Genomic DNA, 20263 nt, shown 5'->3' on the forward strand with positions numbered 1-20263 from the left:
CAGGAAAACGTTGCCAACGAGGAACCCAGAGCATAAAAGGCAGAATTGAATGCTGATTCTATTTCTTTTCTCAGCTGAAAGTCCAGTCTCTTGAAGCTCACCCTAGACTAGAACTAGTTAACTTTTGGGAAACCGTTCTAAAAAGGCTATAAATGGTCTATTATCAGACATCAAGGGAAGCCAGCAACCGGGAGCAAGGGCTTTATCTAAAAAAAACCCATCTTGCCAGGAGATTTGGGGCCTTTTGACCTCCGTGGGGCTTGTCCTGGCTCCTTTTCTTCACCTTATAGGGTAATTGCCAGGACCTCAGTCACAGAATGAGGTCTGAGAGCAATCTGATCTCAGAGGAAAGGCAGCAGTGAAATGAAAACACAGTGGATGTGTTTTCACAGTTCTCTGAATAGAACAGCCAGGCCTCTGCACTCACTGGTTGCTCCAGCTCGAAGACGAACCATGCCGGGGCTGGGCAAGGCCCCGATGCCTCAAAGAAATGATGTGTGAGCTGGTAAAAATCTGATCGAGGGGACATGCAATAGAGTTCGTGAATGGATGGACAGACAGTCCTGGCAATGGCGCGGGCAGGGGAAGGGCAGGGGCTGCACCAGGAGACCTTCCAGAGAAGCAGCCGTTAGTAACTCAGTAAGAAGTCGAAAACTGAAAAGAAATCTCCAATGAACTTGAAAGTTCAGAGCCGTGCCTCACCAAACCAAAGCCTCCTTCCGTGAAGTGTTGGAATGCGGATGTATGCACTGACATGGCAAAGCCCTCCAGGGAGGGACAGGACACGGGAAAATCCTTATCTCCAGTACAGTCACGTCACAGGCAGGACCCAACTCATGAGGCTGGGACAAACTCCCAGAGCCAAGCTACTTGAATGTGGCAGGTACGTATGGAGGCTTTCAGAACAGAGTTTAAGTGATTCCTTCACAGGGAGAGACAAGAATTTGGTGTCACAGTAACTTTTCCAGGTGACTAAGGTAAGTGTCTGACTCAGTGGCCTGAGTCCGTCTGTAGCCAAGGCAATACATCCCATGGACTTGATGTGACGCGATGGCCCAAGGCTCTGGGAGCATCTGCCTGGGGTGACAGTTCCAGGATGCTGTACTCTGGACGAGCTTCTGTTCTCTCTGATCTGAACTGCTTCAGAGTCCACAGACCAATGGAAGTACATTAAACCCTAGGGATACCCCACACGGTGCTGAATTTCAGGGGATTTAACTTATCTGAACAGGCCACTGGTGAAAAGGCTTTTTCCGAGCCCTTTATCTGGTCAAGGACGTCAAAACGCCAGTGAAAAACAGTCCAAGGAGGCATTAGCATAGACTTTTGGGGTTGTTTGTGACCAGGCTTGAATTGTTTGACGAGCCCTGGCCCAATTTCCACAAAGCTTTCAACACTGAGGATGAAAGACATTCCAGAGCTGAAAAGGATTCTGTCCTCACCAGAGCTGGGACTGTCAGTGGTGTTGCAGCTGTCTGCTGACTCCTGACAGGCTTAGGAAAGAACCTTTCATCCACTTACATTCTGGTAACACCCACCCGTGGAAAGGAGAGCTTTTGTTTCTGAAAAGAAATATGAACGAGAGAGCTCTGAATGGCAGCAAAGAGGGAAAAAGGAGTAGGGGTTTCCAAGATGTCAGGCTGGCCGACCTGAAGGGAGGTGGGGGGAGGAGGTAGGGTCCGGGTCTGCAGCTCAATTACTTGGGGAGCTTAACATTTATTTTAATTGTGGTAAAATATACAAAACATAACATTTACCATCTTAACCATCTTTAAGTGTATGGTTCAGTGGGCCTCAGAAATTCACATGATTATGCAATCTACCACCATCTATCTCCAGAGCTGAAAAAAATTTCAGTTAGAATTTTTCATGTAGATTTTTTTCGATACAGCCATGAAAAAGAATGAGGTCAGGGCTTCCCTGGCGGCGCAGTGATTGAGAGTCCGCCTGCCGATGCAGGGGACATGGGTTCGTGCCCCGGTCCGGGAAGATCCCACATGCCGCGGAGCGGCTGGGCCCGTGAGCCATGGCCGCTGAGCCTGCGCGTCCGGAGCCTGTTGCTCCGCAACGGGAGAGGCCACAACAGTGAGAGGCCCGCGTACCGCAAAAAAAAAAAAAAAAGAGGTCAATGTTACATGCTGATGTGGAAAGAGGTTAAAAATACATTACGAAAAAAACAGCAAGACCCCGCCGTGTGTACAGTGTATGTATAATACTTGTGCGGATGCTGGGATACTTTCAGGGAGAGGATAAAAATTGTGGGTGGCAGTTGCCTCTAGGGAGTGGAAATGAGGGTCTGGGATGGAAGGGATTTGAACTTTCATTGTATAATTACAGTGCGGGCTGTTTAATAGATGCCCGTGTTGTTCGCATTTTAAAATTTTCCAGCTACCTCTTCTGCCCCCAAATCAATGCAGGTGGTGAGGTGCAGAGCCCCCAGGTCAGCTTCTATTAAGGCGGCCCTTTTGGTACTGGTGCTCAGCTTTCTTTGGGAAACGGGGCTTTGGAGTAAGAACTTCCTCCAAAGGAAGACATGGGTTCGGACCCCCAGAAGGGGTCTTCGGATTTCAGAGTATCTCTTTTAAACAAATTGTGTCATTATTTAAATCATATTCAATCACCATGGAAAAAGTTTATAGTTGAGAGTAAGGACCATGCTAAGGCTATTTCTGCCATACTCGGAGGTTCTCAACTTTTTTGTGCCTTGTATATCTTTGGCAATCTGGTGGAGCCGATGGACCCCTTTTTGGAGTAATGTGTTTAACCCCACGGAATACTGTTTTGAACGTATAAAATAAGACACATATGACTATAAAGTAACAAATTATATTGTTATATGTACCCCCCAAATTTTTAAAATTGTGATAGGGCAATGTATGGGCTTTTAACTGCAGTATTAAATTAAAAGATCTGGTTATAGTATAATGATTTCCATAATTTTAGAGCAGTGATGAGTATGAATGATATTTCAAGATACCTGTAAAACCAGTGATAAGATCTGAAGATACATGTGATTCTTACCGGTGATAAAGTCACAGATACTGCTAATCCAACTGTAACTTGATGATACAATTGAAGAAAATGCTAACTTCAGGTAGAGTTAGTGAAAATTAAGATGCACTTTTTTGGTTTTTTCTTTCCATCCAAGTTCAGAGACTCCCTGAATCTATACTCTGGCCCAGCTGAAGGATGAAGGGAGAGTTCAGTGGACAGGGAGAGATTCCGGGTGGGGACTGAGAGCAGGCTGGGAAGGGATGAGATGCAGCCTTAGAAGGGAAAGATGTCTGCCTTTGCTTCCCCAGGCCAGGATGAGGAAGCGGGTCAGATACAACACGTGCTGGGTGATCAGGAAAACAGGTGGAGAGGCTCTCGTCACATGACCTCCGCTCGGATGAATGGATAAATGAAAGCAAGAGGATGTTGTGAACAAGGAAGGGAAGAGCCTGGATGTCACAGGCAACCTGACAAGACCCAGGACAGATCCAAGGACTGAGCCAGGGGACTCAAGACAGCAGAAGCCAGGGCTGGGTGTAGCTGACGAGCACCCGCTCCTGCTGGGCCGGGCCTGCTCCCTCGGGAGACTTTCTTCAGAAAAGCTCCGGTGCAAAAGGAGAAAACAGGTTGTAGCAATGGCCTGGTGGGCAGGGTCTCTGAAAGCTGAGGAGGGATGAGAGATTCTGTGTGTGCAGAAAAAAAGAAAAAGGCTACCTGGAAGATTCCTGAATGTGTCCAAGAGTCCCTGGAGGGGACTAAGGGACAGGGCAAAGTGGCAGCTGGTGAATCCTTGGAAACTTCAGGTTTGGGGGCGGGGATTGCAAATAAGAAAAGCAACGAGAAAGGAGGATGGGCTCAGGGTGCACTTAGGGTCTGGTGCTTATTTAACACAGAGGTTGGTATGGAAGTTTTTCTAGCAAATGCCGACAGTTGGATCGCTTTGAACAGCTCCCAGAGTGAGTCAGCCAGACTGTGCCAAGTTCTACAGGAATTCCTCCCTCGTGCCTTCTCATCCGCTCTCCTCCTCTCTCAAGCTGTCCTCAGAGCACAGATTAGGCCTGTCGGCCACAGAGGAACGGCGTTTCAGTTATCTCGTGTAACATTTGCTTATCTACAGAAACTTCCATATCTCAAACGCATGCCTCTGCCCTTTCTCCACGTTTTCTCCCTTCATCTCTTTTTTCCCCTTGGCACGAATTTCCACTCCTGCTTCTGCTCTGTGTCTCCCCTGCCCTGCCTTTACCCCAGTTCCCTCTTCTCTTCTTTTCCCCATCTCTTCCCGCTCACTTCTTTCTTAGTGATACATGCGTGTCAGCATCTCACAGCTGTACTGATACGCAGCTGCTGGTCCCAGGCTGACTCTCTCTTCTGCTTCATGGTGGAAACCTGAGTGCCAAGTCAGATGCCTAAGCCCAGCACACTGAAGGGTGACTGATGCTCCAGCCTCCCTTTTAGCCACCACATCCCAGACAGGCAGCCTCAGAAGGCCTAGAAAGACAGCGGGGGCTCTGGCCTTGCCTCCCTCCCTGTAGTTTCACTAGCTATTATGCCTGCTTGGTCTTTGCTTTTTTGTTTCTTTTTTTGCGGTACGCGGGCCTCTCACGTTGTGGCCTCCCCCGCCGCGGAGCACAGGCTCCGGACGCGCAGGCTCAGCAGCCATGGCTCACGGGCGGCATGTGGGATCCTCCTGGACTGGGGCATGAACCCGTATCCCCTGCATCGGCAGGCGGAATCTCAACCACTGCGCCACCAAGGGAAGCCCTGGTCTTTGGTTTTGAGGGGTCTGGAGTGAGTCACCATCCCCAAGACAGCCTCAAGCAGCTTGGGTCTGGCTTCAGCCTGATTTAGACCCCTCAGGGCTCTTTAAAAGGGAGGTAGTGACTTGGATAGGGGGTGTTTCAAGACTGGGGACTCCCTAGGGCCTTGTGTGCTTTGTGGACGTGAACTCCACATCTGTCGCAGCCACTCACAGCCCTCTTAGGGTTCCTCCTCCCCAGGGTGTCCTGCTTCCAAGGTGCCGGTGGCCAATGATGAATGGGTCAGAGACAATGGGACTTCGGTACATGTACACCCCAGATGGTAATTCTGGGATTGAGCTCTGTCAATATACAAATCATTCCCCAAGAAAGGAATGAATCTGCAATTGCCCAAGAAGTTGCTTCTGAAGTTAGTCTTTCCTTTTCACTTGTGGCTAAAGGGAGAGTTTGGTTTGACCCAAGGTGATCGCAATCTATGTAACATTAGGAGAGAAAGGTGTTCCCTTCGTTAGGATATTTTTGGAGGAAGTCCAACAGCCAACTTAGATATGACTTCATCTTGTAGAGCTGTGGTTGGAGCACAGCAATGCTGCAAAGGCTGTCCTAGCTCAAGTCATCTCTCAGGAATTTACCCAGCAGATGGAGACTCAGAGACAGGATTCCAAAGGAAGCCTGAACCTGAATGAACAAGGTGAAGAATTTTGAATGTTTTGCATCAGCTTCTTTGTAGAGGTTTTGGCTCAAGTAAGCTGTCGCGCTGTCTAGTTGGTTGTGACATGGCTCAGCTCTGTGAAGTGGCGTCTGTTCCATTTCTGTTCTCTACACTTCCTGGCCAGCCTTCCAGCAGGGGGCACTGCTACTGACGAGTGCATGTAGGGACTGTCGAGGAATATCTAGGCAGAGGGATCTTTTCTTCTCAGGCAAGATTAAGGTAAATGTGTGTTGATAAAATGGGAGCATACAACTTAGAGTGAGGTGAAATTATTATTCTTTCGTTTGTACACAAAACTGTGCACACTTTGTAGATGTGTATTTCATTCTCATAACAATTGTAGCAGTCATTGTATCCTTCACGTTGTATCACCCAGACTTGTCAAAATAGGTGCTAAAAACGCACAAGATAAAAGGTGAAACTGGAAAATGGTCCTGTGTATCTGTGTGTGTGTACGTGTGTGGTGGGGTGGGAGTGGCGAGGGGGTAGATCGGCACAGGAGGAGACATAGATTCTTCTTCGTTTGACCCGTAAACTATTGATACAGTCTGAATGACTTGCAATGTAATTGCAACTGTTCTTTTTAAACAACAGTTCAGAGACTACGAAAGCAATGTGATCATATCCTGTAATTTAGTAGGACAAGGCACAGTCCCCGGTTTACGTAACAAGAAATGAGCCTAAATTGAGAGAAACCAGCATCACGAGGAGATTCCAAATCTGTGAAGAAACAACTGGGTTGAAAATGTACATAAACGCTCAGGAGTGTGGTGTCTTCCATCAGGGGTTGGCTCGCAGGCCACTTGGCTAGAAGAAACTAGAGAAATGGACCTCATCGCAACCATATCTTACATTTGGGCAAGTGGGGCTTTCAGCTCTGATGAAGCACTCTCTCTCACGGCCTTCTTCAGAACCGACCTTAAGGTGTGAGAATGTTATGTGTGCATTGTCAAAATCCATGTGAACGCAGGGATTTGCTGCAACTTTGTCTGAATGGGCGGGCTGCGTTCTGAATGCACTAACATCACGATCTGCTCATGGAGGAATGAACCATGCGATCTCAGCTTTTGTATTTTTCTTCCCAATTCGTAACTGTTTTTAAGTGAAGGGAAAGCATGGACCAGAAGAATTACCTGTGTGTTGCCTAAGACAGCAGAGGGTGGAAAGGAAAGACCAGCTCACACTAGGCACACACGCCCCCCAGATGCACCACCATCATTCCCACCCCCATTCTTAATTCAGATCCCCCAAACTGGCCAGCTACCTAACTCATCAGGTAGAGCACCCAGGTGTAATAAGCAGGGAAACAGCTGCAATTATATCTTCTCTTCAGTCTTTATTTGCTACTTCCATTCCTTTATCCCACCAACACCAACTGGGGAGGACAGCAGGAAGCCACATTTGAAGCGGCACATGCCAGCTGGCGGGGTGATGGTGACCATGGCCCCCTGAGCATTGCAGAGGTAACACGAGGCATCAGCAGCTCCGGGCCTGGAGCACAGACTGTACAGCCCGAGGGCCTGGTGGGGAAGGCCACCTCCCACAGCAGTTTAGCTTTTAAAACACTAAGAACAGGTGCGTTCATTGTCTTTTTTTTTTTTTTTTGCTTTAATAATAAAAAAAAAGAAAACCCAAACCTTCTATAATTTATAAGCTATTTTTTGCTATCTACATTATATATAAAATATAGACTCTGTTTACTTTATAACACACATCTTTTTCCCTTGATAAATAACTCTTTAAAATATCTAGTATACATGCCTTGACTTTTTATATGTTATGTTTGTTTTTATACATATACATACATATATATACTCATGTTTGTAGAACAATAAACACACACTCGACATTGACAACCAAACAAATGCAATTTTTGGTTAAAAACAACAACAACACAATAAAATAACAGTAGAAGCACCAGGCAACCAACAGAAAACCATAAGTACTAGAAACTTCTCCCTCCCCTGGGCAAGGCACAGGGCAAGAATACTAAATATGGTTGGATGCCTGATGGGGAAGGAGGGGAGCAAAGGAGCAGGCAGGTCGCTTCCTTGGGTTCTGTTTCTTAGCCTGGGACTAGGATCAAATCAGTCATGGAGTTGCTGGGGAGAAACCATGGGGCTCATTCAACAACGTAGCCCTTATGATGGCTGCAGGGGACAGCAGAGACCTGGACCTGGGTCAGTCTGGGGGCCCCGCTCACACCACCCAGGCAAGCATGATTGCCACGCCAAGCACGGAGCCACTGCATGTGCCAGGGCCTTGTTATTTGTCTACTCACTGCTGGTGTAAACAGAAAGGGGCAACAGATTCAGGAGTATTCAGTAGCGCAACACTTGAGGAGCCTGACAGAGCCAGACGCTTGGTGCCCCTCTCAAGAGCTCCAGCAAATAGGGACCGTGACATGGGGAAGAAAAGGTCAGGAGGCCACTGCCTTTCATTGCTAACTGGTGTGGAACTCAGGTACACGGTACTTACCGGCTGCACCAGCAGACTCTGATGAGACCACCGAGCCCAACACCTCTTAAAGAAGCACAGCAGGTCTACACTCCTCTTGGGAAAAGTTCTGAAGCCCAACCCAGGGCTCTTCCCTCAAACTTGGGGTACCCCCAACTGCCCGCTTCTCTGCCCAGGATGCGACAGGCTGGGGTGGGCCCATGGGCTGCAGACAAGCACAGCTTTTATTTCATTACGCGTCTCCCTGTCCCCGAAAGGGAATTGAAAGTCAGGGCTCGGAGAGTCGATTTAAAAAAAAAAAAAACAAAAACCTCCCCAGGGTCGTGACCTCTGCCCTATAAACTTCAGGATTTGGATGGCCAAAGACGGAGGCGGTAGGTGGGGCAGGAATCCTAAGCTAGTCAAGACCTAGATCTGTACGCAGAGGGCAGGGTAGAGCCCAGAAGTAGAGCTGGCCTCAGGAAATCCCGAAGGTGAGCATCTGAATGTATATCCCCCATCCTTGCCAATAGAATACAAATTAGAGATAACTGTTCACATTACAGTCACAATGGGAAATTTTAAACAGCTAGTTTTCTGAGTACATTCAAGACATAATTGAGTTTTTAAAAAACTGATTCAGCTGCAACAGCTCAGGGAATACTGTCAGTTGCAGGTCTGAGTTCTAACTGCAACTCTTGCCCCAACTAGCCCTGCGACCTGAGACAAGTCATTTCACCTCTCTGGGCCTCCCTCTCCCCATCTGAGGCTCTGAAGATGCAGGATGGGACTTAGAGTCAGAAAACTGGGATTTTAGTCCTGGCTCTACCACTAGGAAGCGGTGTGACCTTGGTCATCACTTAACCTCTTGGGGATGTAAAAATAAAGGAACTGAATATATTGGGCTCTGAAGTCCCTCCAGATGCAACTGGCTTTACTTTCTCCCCAGGGTACCCTTATCAATGCTGAATTCCTCCCCCGCCCCAAACCCACCAGAATAAAAGTGATGCAATCAGAAACCTACTTTGTGACCACAGGTCGTATTCAACAGCTGCGGCTCTGAGACAAGATGAAGAGTTAAGAGGGTCTAAAGGTACAAATGCAACGCACAGCTAAAATCTGAGTCACACACAAATGAACTGTCAAAGCCCCACTCCCTGAGAAAAGACATTTTCCTATGCTATATACTGCGAGAGCAAAACCCAAGGCCATCCATGATAATCGGCTAATCGTTCTGAAAATCCCCAACTCTGTGGCTTGCCGCATCGCTTACAGTCAGAATCAACTTAGGACGTTGATTTGAAAAGAAGCTGAGTGCTATTTCCATTTTGGAAGAGGAAGAAAGATCGACTCTTTCTATTTGCAGCTCTACAAGGAACCTTCTGGCAGAACATCAAACATGGCATCCTGCTCCACAGGCAGCTGTCGACAGCAGCAGAGGGGCACCCACACACAGGTCACATGGAACTCTAAACGCTGTTGCTCCACAGACCCCGACAGGGTTCGACAAGAAGCGCTTTCCTGCCCGGGAGGAATAGCAGAGGCTCAAACCTTTCTTCGTGGGAGGCAACGTGGTTTGGAGGAGAAGAAAGGTTTGGATTCAGGTGACCCCACTTCTACTTAATAGTTTTGTGACTCTGGGCAAGTTACTCTTCCTCTCAGCCTCAATTTTCTCATGTGTAAAATGGGACCGACAATACCCAATACTACAGGGCTGTTTTTATGGATTAAGCGAGATAACGTACTTAAAATACCCTGCACACAGTAGATGATCAAGGAATGTGGGAGCGCAGAGTACTGGCGTGGCTCTCTGAGGATGGAGAAAGGGTGTGGGAGAAGTTCCCCTTGAGCTGGAGTCAGCCAAGCTGCCCTTAGAGTCCCGAGGTATCTGCTGCCTGGTGGGCTAAGGAGCATCTGTGGTCCCCTGCCACTCCTCTCCATCGCGGGGAGAAGTCGTAGGGGAGCTGACAGTGGTCATGAACTCTCTCTCCGGGAGAAAACTCAGAGAATGCAACCCTTCCAAATAAGCCCAGAGCATTCCCAAACACTTGTGGTTACCCTGACTGATACCCCCTCTCAGAATTTGGAATTTGGAACACTCTGCAGAGGACGCCAGTGGCGTGAGCCCAAATGTTCAGCATCAGAGGCCCCCTCACAATAACGGGAACAAATCAGGCAAGTGGGGACTAAATGTGATGACCCTAAAATGGAGCCTCCATTACTCTGGGTCCTTGAAACACATTAAACCAGGCAGAGAGGGCTGGGTTACCCCAGAGACTTCGTCTGAGCTCAAACCCAGCTGATGGTACCCAGTCCCCTGAGGGGACTACTGGGGGTGCTGGGCTGGGACAAAGTCCATCCATAGAATGTTGAAAGCTTCAGATTTCAGCTTTATATTGTGACTCCTAATCAAGCCTTTGCAAGTGATAGGCCTGGGGCCCAAGGAGCACTAAAGAACCCATTTACTGTAGATTTTACACTAAGAAAATGAACTATGTCTTTTCTTCCACTTGTTCCTGCATCTACCTACTACATGCATTTCAGTAGACAGAATTTAAGAACACTTACTAAAATATTTTTCATGCTTCTTTTTAAGAATGTATATTCTTTCCATATACCCCAGCCTCAAATGAGAATTTCTGCTTTAGACACTAAGTATTTATCACAGACCGCAGTGATCTTTGGGGGGAAAGTGGTCCCAAGTATTTTAAGTACAGAAACAAAACTGAAACCCCAGGAACAGCCCTACTTAGATTATAAATGACTTAGAAAAATGAGACTCATAGAGTCACTAGTTTCCTTTCTCTACATCTTTGATCACAGCCTTTCGGGGCCAACTAGAAAAAGAAAATATTCTTTCCACTCAGTTTCCACAAAAGCTATGTATCCAGAGGGGAATTTAGGAGAATCTGAACCAAAACAGTCCATGGCATGGTCCTCTGCTCAAATTCTTACTGGGAGACTTCCATTCTACCAAACCTCTAGTTTTGAACTGGTAGCTAGGAAAGCTGGCAGGCTGATTCTGTGAACGGAGCAGGGACCAATCGTGCGACGGAGAGTTTTAGCTCACTACCCTTCCCACATTGTGGTAAGGGACCAGGAAGCAGGGTAATTCTTTCTAGGGAGGCGATCCCTACCCCTCCGTGCTAGAAAATACCACATTCCCGTGGTGTTTGGACACGGCCACGCAGGACCCACGGGCAGCCTGGGATTCAGTGTATTGCCCCTGGGAGGAGGAAGGAGGGAGCAACTGAGCGCACGGTTCATTCTGGGACTTTGCCCACTCAGAGCCTGGGGTTCACCCTCAGCCCTTTAAATTCCCTTCCAGCTCCAGTGCGGGGCCATCTGAAAAGATGTCTAAACGTCACTTGTGTGCCAAAGACAACGGCTGGATTTCTGTGACTGTGAACAAACGCTGTGTACGTTTACAAGTAACAGTTTCCACAGCCAAGCTCGACAAATGTCCGATGTGGGGTTAAGGATTAAGAAAAGATAACAAAAGGATAATTCCCCATTTTCAAAATGTATTTGACCTGGGCTTTCTTTCAAGACTAGGTCTGAATTTTTAAGAGCGATTTTAGTGACAATGGTGGTAGCGAGCATTTATAAATCCGTGTGTGTGCGTGTGCGTGTGCGTGTGTGTGTGTGTGTGTGTCTGGTTGTTCCCTTCGGGCTCTGCCTGCTCCAAGCCTGCAGTTTGCCATCTCCAGTAAAAGCCCTCCCTGTAAGCAGAGGATGACAAGACAAGAGAGACAGGAGACCAAGAGGAAGAAGATGCTTTTTCCTACATTAGCCTTCTTCAGCCTATGGGAACTATACACCTCAGAGGGTTCTCAAACCCCATTTAGAGACGCCGAAAAGTGTGTTGCTTGCTGTCCTTTTGTTTAATACCTATTCAAAATTTTTCTTTTTTTGATGCGTGAAAGCGAAGGTCCAAGCTAAGGAAAAGAGCCTCGACTATTTTTTTTTTCTTTTAAAGGGGAGAGGATTATATCTGAGTGGACCTGAAGGCTCCCCTTTTAAAATCTACAAAGCTGGGGAGTCTCCTAAGAGCCCTTCCCCAGCTCGCTAGGAGAGATGGGTCCAGGGCTCACTTGCCCTCCTGCTGGGAAATGCCACTGCGACCCTGGGGCGCAAGGCCGCCCCCGGTCCTGGAGGATAGCACAGGAGCCTGTGGTCAGACGCACACCTCCTTCCTGCTGTCTCCTCGGCCCCGTGAAAGGACAACCTCAACGCTCCAGTACCGAATCCCTCCTTCCAGGCCATTCCACTCCACCGGAAATGGGCTTTTAATTGCTGGCAAATCCGAAGGGATATTTTCTTCTCTGCCTCATCTGTCTCAGTGCAGGCTGTGCCCCTGCTCTCTCCTTTTGGCTCAAGGGAACCCGATTCTCTGCTTACTGTTCCTGGCCCTCCCTTACCCTACACCTCAGGCCAGGAAAAGGGCACTGAGCCAGTTAGGAAGACACTCCCTCCCTCGGGCTTCCTGGGAGGAAGACAAATCCATCCAGAAAGCGGTACACTTTGCTACCAAGTACTGTTTCCTTCAGACACTTGAAGTGGCTTCCTGGAATCTGAACTTTCTCTTTAGCCACTGGCGCCCCCCCCACCCCCGCACACACACCTGCAGGCTTGCGTGGGCACGTGAAGATGTACCGTCTCCCGCCAGCCGAGCTCGCCCCTGGAAACAGGGCTCAGAGCACGCAGGAGTATTTGGCTTGCCAAGGAGGCCAAGGTGTGGGGGGCGATGGATGAGGGGCGGAGGCCGGCAACCCCTCCCGGCTTCTCACAGTAAAGGGCAGCAGAGGCGGCCGACCGCCTCCGTCTCAGCCGACGCCAGCAGGGACGACCTCAGGGACCGCGGGTCACCGTCCCAACAGTCTCGTTCGGGGCCCCTCACCAGGACAGGGGCTCAGCCTCCCAGATGCCATTTTCTCACCCTGACTTTCCACTTCCCCACCCCTACACTACTCGAGGCCACCTCTCCCCCAGCCTTTCCCCCTCTCTGGGCCCCAGGCGGGAGCCCTAGGTCGCGCTGGGTCCCCAATCCGGGCTAACAGTACAGGGACATCCGGCTCCGGCGCATGGCCTCGCTGATCAGGTAGGCGGGGCTCAGCTCGGGCTCCTCAGTCATCACCGCGATGTTCTGCCACTCGCCCGTCTGGCTGGACCGCTTGATGGTGTCCACCACGCACAGGGCGTACAGGCAGTCGTCGAAGGTGGCGGCCATGGTGAGCGGTCGCCCGTCCCATGTGCGCCGGTCGTCCTGGTCCTGGAAGGCCTGGCGCACGGCCTGCATCATCTTGATGGTGCCGCGCAGGTAGGGCGAGGGGATGTCGCTGAAGGCCTTCTCGGGCAGCAGGGAGTTGCTGACGGGCGTGGCGTCCTGCACCAGCAGCTCCTGCGCCGGGGCGCTGTTGCGCTGTCCGTACAGGTCGGTGCCCACCGCCAGCAGGCGCCCGGCTGAGCCCACCACGGTCACGTCCTGCTTGAACTCGCCGGGCACGTTGAAGTTGAGGGTGACGGTGCAGCACACGCCGCCCTCCAGCACCATCTGGAAGGTGCAGAAGTCGTCGCTGGTGATCTGGCGGATGCCCTTGATGTGGTCGGTCTGCTTCACGAAGGTCTTGAGCAGCCCGTGGACCTTAACAGCCTTCTGGCCGGTGAGGAAGGTGAGCAGGTCGATGATGTAGGTGCCCACTGAGTGCAGGCCGCCGCCGCCCATCAGGTCGTCGCAGCTCCAGTTGTACTTCTTGCCCAGCAGGCTGCCGCCGTGCACCTGCACCTCGCACACCAGCAGCTCGCCCACGTAGCCCTCCTCGATGAGCTGCTTCATGCGCACGAAGGCCGGCAGGAAGCGCAGCACGTTGCCCATGATGCTCATGAGCTTGGGGTAGTAGTGGGCGGCCGACATCATGCGGAAGGCATCCAGCGGCGTGGCCGTGCGGTCGCAGATGACGTTCTTGCCGATGCCTGCGGGCGGGAGGACAAACAGCACGTCAGGGCGCTGGCGCCGAGCGAGCGACAGGGGGCGCTGTGGCCCCCAAATCGTAATTTATGGACCGGGAACCAGACCCGACCGGCTACCCTTACTACACTTTTAAAACATCTTATAACACCTTTTACTTATACAAAAATAACATATTCTATACATTTCAGTGTTACTTTAAATATTTATGTCGAATTACTTTAGTATTAAACCATCACATTGATTTAAATATTAAGATTTATTTTCATACATTTAAATAGTCTATATTTTAGCAATTTTTAAAATGTTCACCAATATAATATCAAATGCTTCATTTAATATTTTATTTATATGAATCTATAACATTTTATATACAAATATATTTTGTAAAGTTAAAATATTTAAATACAAAATGTAAGTTCTATTAAGGTGTACAATATGTTCTACATATATTTTATTGAAAGTTATCTTACATGTGAAATGTTTTATATGTTTTATTTTATTTGTAAAATAAAATTTTTATTAAAAATATCACACGTAGAGAAGAGAACAATGTCTTTATCTGGACAGAACCTGAACACATAAGCTGAAATCACGGCAACGCGAGTCTGATTAAGGATGAGGAAGAATTTCTTAACCATATACTTCAAAAGTCTAAGCTTTTAGCTGTCTCTCCCACAACCAGCAAGCTTGTTTACTGCAATAATGAAGCAAGAAAACACCAAGGATTATGTTTTGAGTGTTTTCTTGCTTGTTTATTTTGCATTATGGATTAGAGCTGGCTGTGCTCACAGACGTGTTCGTTTAATGTTTTCCTGTTCCTACGGGAAGAGCGGATAGTCCTTATATCTGAGGGATGGTCAGTGACTCGACCCTCATCTGTCTCACGGCCTGGGAGGGTGGGGACGTTGGTGCCTTTGGCAATGGAGCTGAGGCCAAATAAGAATTAAGCTTATGTGATGACGCTACCGAGTGCCTAAGTTATAGGTAGGCGGAAGCCCTTTAGGAAACTAAGTGGTTCCGGGTCAGGAGAAAACCACAGATCCAAGGATAGGAGAGTGATAGGGAATAAGAAAAGGATTTATTCCAAGATAAAGCTAAGAGGGAAGAAAGACAACTCAGCTGAACCTGGAGAAACAGCCAGTTGGAACTCAAAAAAATAATCATTTTTTAAAAAGTATACCGATTTGTCAGCAAGCCAGATTGAAGGATGCCAGATTGGGAAGCTTCAGAGTCAAGGCACATGCCTGCCTATGAGTTCTCTGCTGTCCAGTCCTGTTCTGCACGTAGACCCTCCTATGGAGAGCTGAACACTCCAGCCACAGACAAGGGACATGCCACAGGGAGATGGGGTGACGAGACTCGCACCCATCCCAGTTGTCCTGACCACAGGCACCTGACTTGACAAAATCCATGAACACCCCCAGCAAGCCCAGCTAAGAGGGTCCCGTGGAAGCCCTACAACTGTAGGAGTCTGTCCAGTGGAGATGTCTGGGCAAGGCCACAGGCATGTGGTGCTCTCATTTTCCCATCGGAAGAGCTCACCGGGCAATAGAAGTGGCCAGAACAGACTGGAGAAAATAAATACAATCGATGGCTGTCAGTTTCCAGGTGCACATCGAATTCCAGCCCCGAGTGAAAGGCCTGGAGCCACGCAACGACCCCATCTCCTGGCCTCCTCCACACTGGCAGAGCTGGGCTGGTTTTCCTGACGACCCTGAATGAACAGTAAGAAGCTTCTTTACCTCTGAGTAACCAGGTGAGGACTGAGGCTCTGGAATAGGGGTGAGGGAACATTGGTTTGTGTTACCAAAAGTGCCACGCACCTGTGTGACATCGTGTTCTGATAATATGGTCCTATCGGCATTAGGCTCACGTAACCCGGGATAATGCCGGCAGGAGCAGATTTCTATGTAAACAGATGGGTAGGTCACTACAGGTCCAGGTGACAAATGTTGCCAAAATCTGCCTCACACCTGTTGCGTATAGGCTGTGGCCTCTCCTATACCCTATCTCAGGGTCCACAACACCAAGACCCCTGACGGCCATCTTCTGAGTACATGCTACTGTCATATTAATGACACATGAAAAAACAAGTTTATCTTGTTTTTTCTATTCTAAGAACTATCAGATAAAACAGTAAAAGAAAAAATAAATTGAGAAAAATAATTCACTCCCCTCCACATACCCAAAGCAACCATCGCATGGGTAATTCTTTGAAGCTCTGTAGATGAAAAGATACTGGTGAAAGCTATAGACTCCGTTTCCAGAAGAATGCAGGCCTGCCTCCCCCAAGATTCTGAGATACAGGCATCTCCTCCTTTGGGCTATTTAAGTGTGCTGTGGTCCCACACTAGACAGCAGCTTCCTCAAGGATCAAGCCTGGGCCTTCTGCTTTCTTAAGTCTCCTCTATGCCCACGGCACCTAGAGGCACGCGATGTGTGTGCAGGAAGCCAGAGGTCGTTGCCGCCTGACTCCACCGCTCTGTCCACAGTCCTCTGCACCGTCCACACGTTACAGATGGGTCTTGGCAACGTCTTAACACACAACATCTTAAAAGTCAAAAGAGACTTCTAGGAATCGAGCATAAAGAAATCCTCTAAAATGTAAGCACAGCTTCTCGCCCAAAGATGCCGTCACTGCGTGATTTATTAAAGCAAACAGCTAAGAACAATGCAAATGCCCAACAGGAGAATGGGTGCGCAGGCTGTAACACATCCACATAATGGTGTGTTGTGCAGCCATTGAAAATGATGTTTATAAAGAGTTTTTAATGGCAAGCAAGATGATTATGAGGTCATGTTAAGTGAACAGGGCTCTATTCACAGACATGCTGTGATCTCAACTCTCTCTTAAAAGGACAAAAGAAAAAAACCTGGAAGGGAATACCTCAAACTGTTTACAGTGGTTCATTGATTAGTAGGACTAAGACCAATTTTTATTTTCTTCACTACCTTTTTCCATATTTTATGAGTTTTAACTTTTACGGTCAGAAAAACATTGGTTTTTCTTTTTTAGGTCCAAAGGAGACACGAAGACTTAACATGAAGGCAGAAGGGCCCTCCAAAGCCATGGAAGGGCAGGCAGGTTCCAGAGCTCATGGACCTGCCCCAGTTCCTGTGCCCAGGGAGCTGATGAAAGCCCCTCTGACCCTGAACTTGTGGTGCTTCCAAGGCTCAGGTCTTCCTGTTCCGATTCCGCAGGACTTCTTCATGATTCTGGCGAAGGCTACGGACTCTCTTCAGAAGGTCAATTCACACGTACACGTAAAACTTGACCCACATCCCCAGCTTGTGCAGGGCCCCCTGGGGTTCTGAAGAACAGGCAACTCCACTGTAAGTTGTAAGAGAACTCCTAGAAGCCCCTATAACGTATTGTTCAAAACAAGATCATGCTTCCAGCTTCAGAGGAATGCACAGCTAGCAGACTGCTCACAGATTCATAAAGCAGCTTGTTTTCTCTGTCTTACACAATCTTCCCCACGTCTCTCAGACACACACACACACACACACACTCCCTTTAGGTTGGGGGCTCACATCGTCTTGTGGCAAGATGTGTCTCCCTTCTAAGGCAAGAGATCCAAAACTTCAGCGAAAATCGTACGGCAGAGAATCAAGCAAAGGGACTTGAAACATACGGACCTCATTTCACTCCAAATCCACAGGCAGTGCGAAATGGACCGGGGGGAAATCCCGAGCACCCGAGGGAAAGCTGGAGGCTGTGCCGAACCCCAAACACTTCCCGAGCAGCTGGACGGCGTCAGCAAAGCCCACTGGCTCCCACAGGGATGCGGAAGAACAGCGGGAGCTTTCTTGGTTCCCTGGGCTACGGCGGCCGGTGGTCACCCTGCCGCTCCCTCCGGGGACGCCACCGCCCCACGCTCAGCCGGCTCCACCCAGGAGCCCGTGGCTGCACCAGAAATGGCTGTCTCGGGACCTTGCTGCATTTGTCAACGGGGTACAACGTGACTCTGGTGGGTGGCAGAGGACGTGTGGAGACTGGTCTGCGTGTCCTGGGGAGTCTTCCTAACCCACCTCCATGCACACCGTCTGCCCGTTTGCGTGAGAACAAAGAACGTAAGTTGGGTCTTTAGGGAGCCTCTGGGCTGGAACGAACTTACTTTATCAAGACAAGAAGCCCCTTGTCAGCAAATAGAGTGAGAGCTCTCTGTCCGGAGGATGGTGGGGTTAATGCCTTCTCACCTATGTCACGGAGCTGAAGTGGGGGAGAAAATGAGATCGTGGGAAATTTCCGGAAGGTGAAAGTGTCATGTGCAAGGCAGTATGCCTGTTCTCTGTCAGGAGTTTTTCCATGAAATCATTTCAGAAGGAGTTTTACTGCCCTCCTGAGATTCCCTCGCAGGGAGATGGAGAACATGTTTCCTCCAGAGCCTGCTGAGTGTGTGCTCTCTATCTGAGTCCAAATATCTACGGCCCTCCGAGGACTCAGTGCCACAGGGAAGGAGTTTCCAACCAACAGACCCCACAGTCGCTTTCAGGCAGCTGTGCCCCTCACGCCCTCCAAGCTCAGGGTCTCCAAGCTGTGGCTGAGGACCCACCCATCTCTCTCTCCAGAGACTGGAGCTTTTAGGAGGGCTGATACTCCAACCCAGGGACCCCAGGAGCAGGGCAAGGGGCTTCCCACTGACACCTCCGGGGAAAGACACATGCTCTCTGCTGTCCCAAAGAGCTGCCGTCCTCTCCTGCCCTTGATCAGGTAGGTGGTGCCTGGAAATATGGATGCCACCCAGACACCCAGAGTCATTCTTTAGCATAATCAGCCTGGAACTTCAAAGCATCCCTCCCTGCCGGCACAATCCCAATTACACACTCCCTCATCTAATCGACAGTGGCGATCTAGGAGGCCGACGCTACTTTCCCACCAGTTCTTCCCGATCATTCCACTTGTGTTGACAGCCCCTTATCTTCTGAAAGCCAAAACGGATGCTGGTCCTGGAGGCTGGCTTGCGCTGTCCCGGCGGGTTGGCCGAGCCCCACAAGAAGTCCCATCAGATACAGCTTCCTAGTTCCCCACCCCCACCCCATTCACCCAAGGCAGAGAGGGCTTTCCCTGCATTTCAAGCAGGGAACGCATTATCTTCCTTTATAGTCCATTCCTGCAACATTTCTGTGCTAGGCACTGGGACCCAATAAATGAGTAAGAAAGATGAAAAGGAGCCCACAGTTTAGTAGAAGAAACCAACCAGGAAATGAGTGATTATGGGATCTAACAGATATAGGATCTAATAGAAGGATAAACGATGAGAGCACAAAGGAGGGGCTGCCCAACTGACTTGGGCGTGGTAGGGAGCTCTGCTGAAGAGGTGACATTTGGGCAGGGTTCTGAAGCACGTGTAAGAGTTCACCTCTTCATTCAGAAGCTTTGGGTCCCATTTAGAAAATGGTCTAAAACAAGGGTGTTTTAAAAAAAAAAATCCTTTATTTGAAATGCAATTTGAATGCAAAAAGATTTGCACTGTTCAAACAATAAAATAAAACAAGGGTGTTTAACCTGGGTCTGAGAAACCACTAAAATTGGACTATTTAAAAAAAATTGTGTGAAACCTGATGTTCATTTTCTGAGGAAGAAGATCATTAGAGTCTTAAAAGTGTCTCTAATTCAAAGGAAATGAAGCAGAACTACAGTTAAGAGTGAAGAAAAAAACCATTTTAAAGGCCAAGATAGACCTCTGGTTTCAACAGAACTAAGTATCTGAACAGACAGGGCTGTTCGTGATCGTTCCTTCTCTGCTCCTGGAGACATGGGACATGTGGTCAGTTTCACCCCCTCACTGTAACACTCCACTCAGTCCAGCTCGGTCCCTTCCTTCCTTTCTTCCCATCCCACCCCTGTTATCTCCTTCCCCTGCTCCCTGCCCCCCTGGCCCTAACACACACACACACGTGTTTTCTTTCAGCTGAGAAAAGCATCAGCAGAAATGACCTGTCTCAACCCTGCTCTCTGCCCTCTGGCCCTTCTTCCATGTAAGTTGGGAGAAGAGCCCCTTTGGAGAGATTAAATCCCTCGTCTTCAATCCCCATGACAGTTCCTGACAAACAACTTCGTGACTCACAGCCCTAATCTGATGTGTTCACTATAATCCTGACATAATTTAAAATAGCAATCACCACCGCCCCCCGAGCACCAACTCTGTGCCAGAAGAGGCTGCATATCTCACATGCCCTTCCATTGTTGTGTGTGTACACGACCCCGCAAGGCAGGTACTAACCCTGTCCCCCTCTCACAGACACAGAAGCCGAGCCTCTGAGAGGGGAAGCTATTTGCCCACGGTGCCACAAAACTCAATGACCAGGACAGCTGGGATTTGAACCCAGACACATGCTCCCATTCTGGCCAGCCCCACATGTCAATGCACACACGTGCAATGCCCACGG

General features: G+C 49.0%; 2 protein-coding genes across 3 annotated transcripts in view; both read right to left on the reverse strand.

Annotated features, from left to right (window-relative positions):
* The window catches only part of TBC1D7 (TBC1 domain family member 7), a 141780-nt gene that overhangs the window by 34751 nt on the left and 86766 nt on the right, over positions 1 to 20263 (reverse strand). The gene's annotated exons all lie outside the window — the stretch shown is intronic.
* GFOD1 (Gfo/Idh/MocA-like oxidoreductase domain containing 1) overlaps positions 6775 to 20263 on the reverse strand; it is a 100378-nt gene continuing 86889 nt past the window's right edge. Inside the window, exons 1-2 of one of the 2 annotated variants that reach the window (XM_073810340.1) lie at positions 17510 to 19666; positions 6775 to 13872 (exon numbers count right to left, since the gene is read on the reverse strand). In XM_073810340.1, the coding sequence (XP_073666441.1) occupies positions 12953 to 13816 (864 nt within the window). In that variant the 5' untranslated portion in view covers positions 13817 to 13872; positions 17510 to 19666 and the 3' untranslated portion in view covers positions 6775 to 12952. Of the gene's footprint in view, positions 13873 to 17509; positions 19667 to 20263 lie in introns of those variants that run through there. The other variant, XM_019945000.3, reaches the window with a different exon arrangement.

This window comes from Tursiops truncatus, chromosome 10 (genome assembly GCF_011762595.2).
Source record: "Tursiops truncatus isolate mTurTru1 chromosome 10, mTurTru1.mat.Y, whole genome shotgun sequence".
Taxonomy (NCBI): Eukaryota; Metazoa; Chordata; class Mammalia; order Artiodactyla; family Delphinidae; genus Tursiops; species Tursiops truncatus.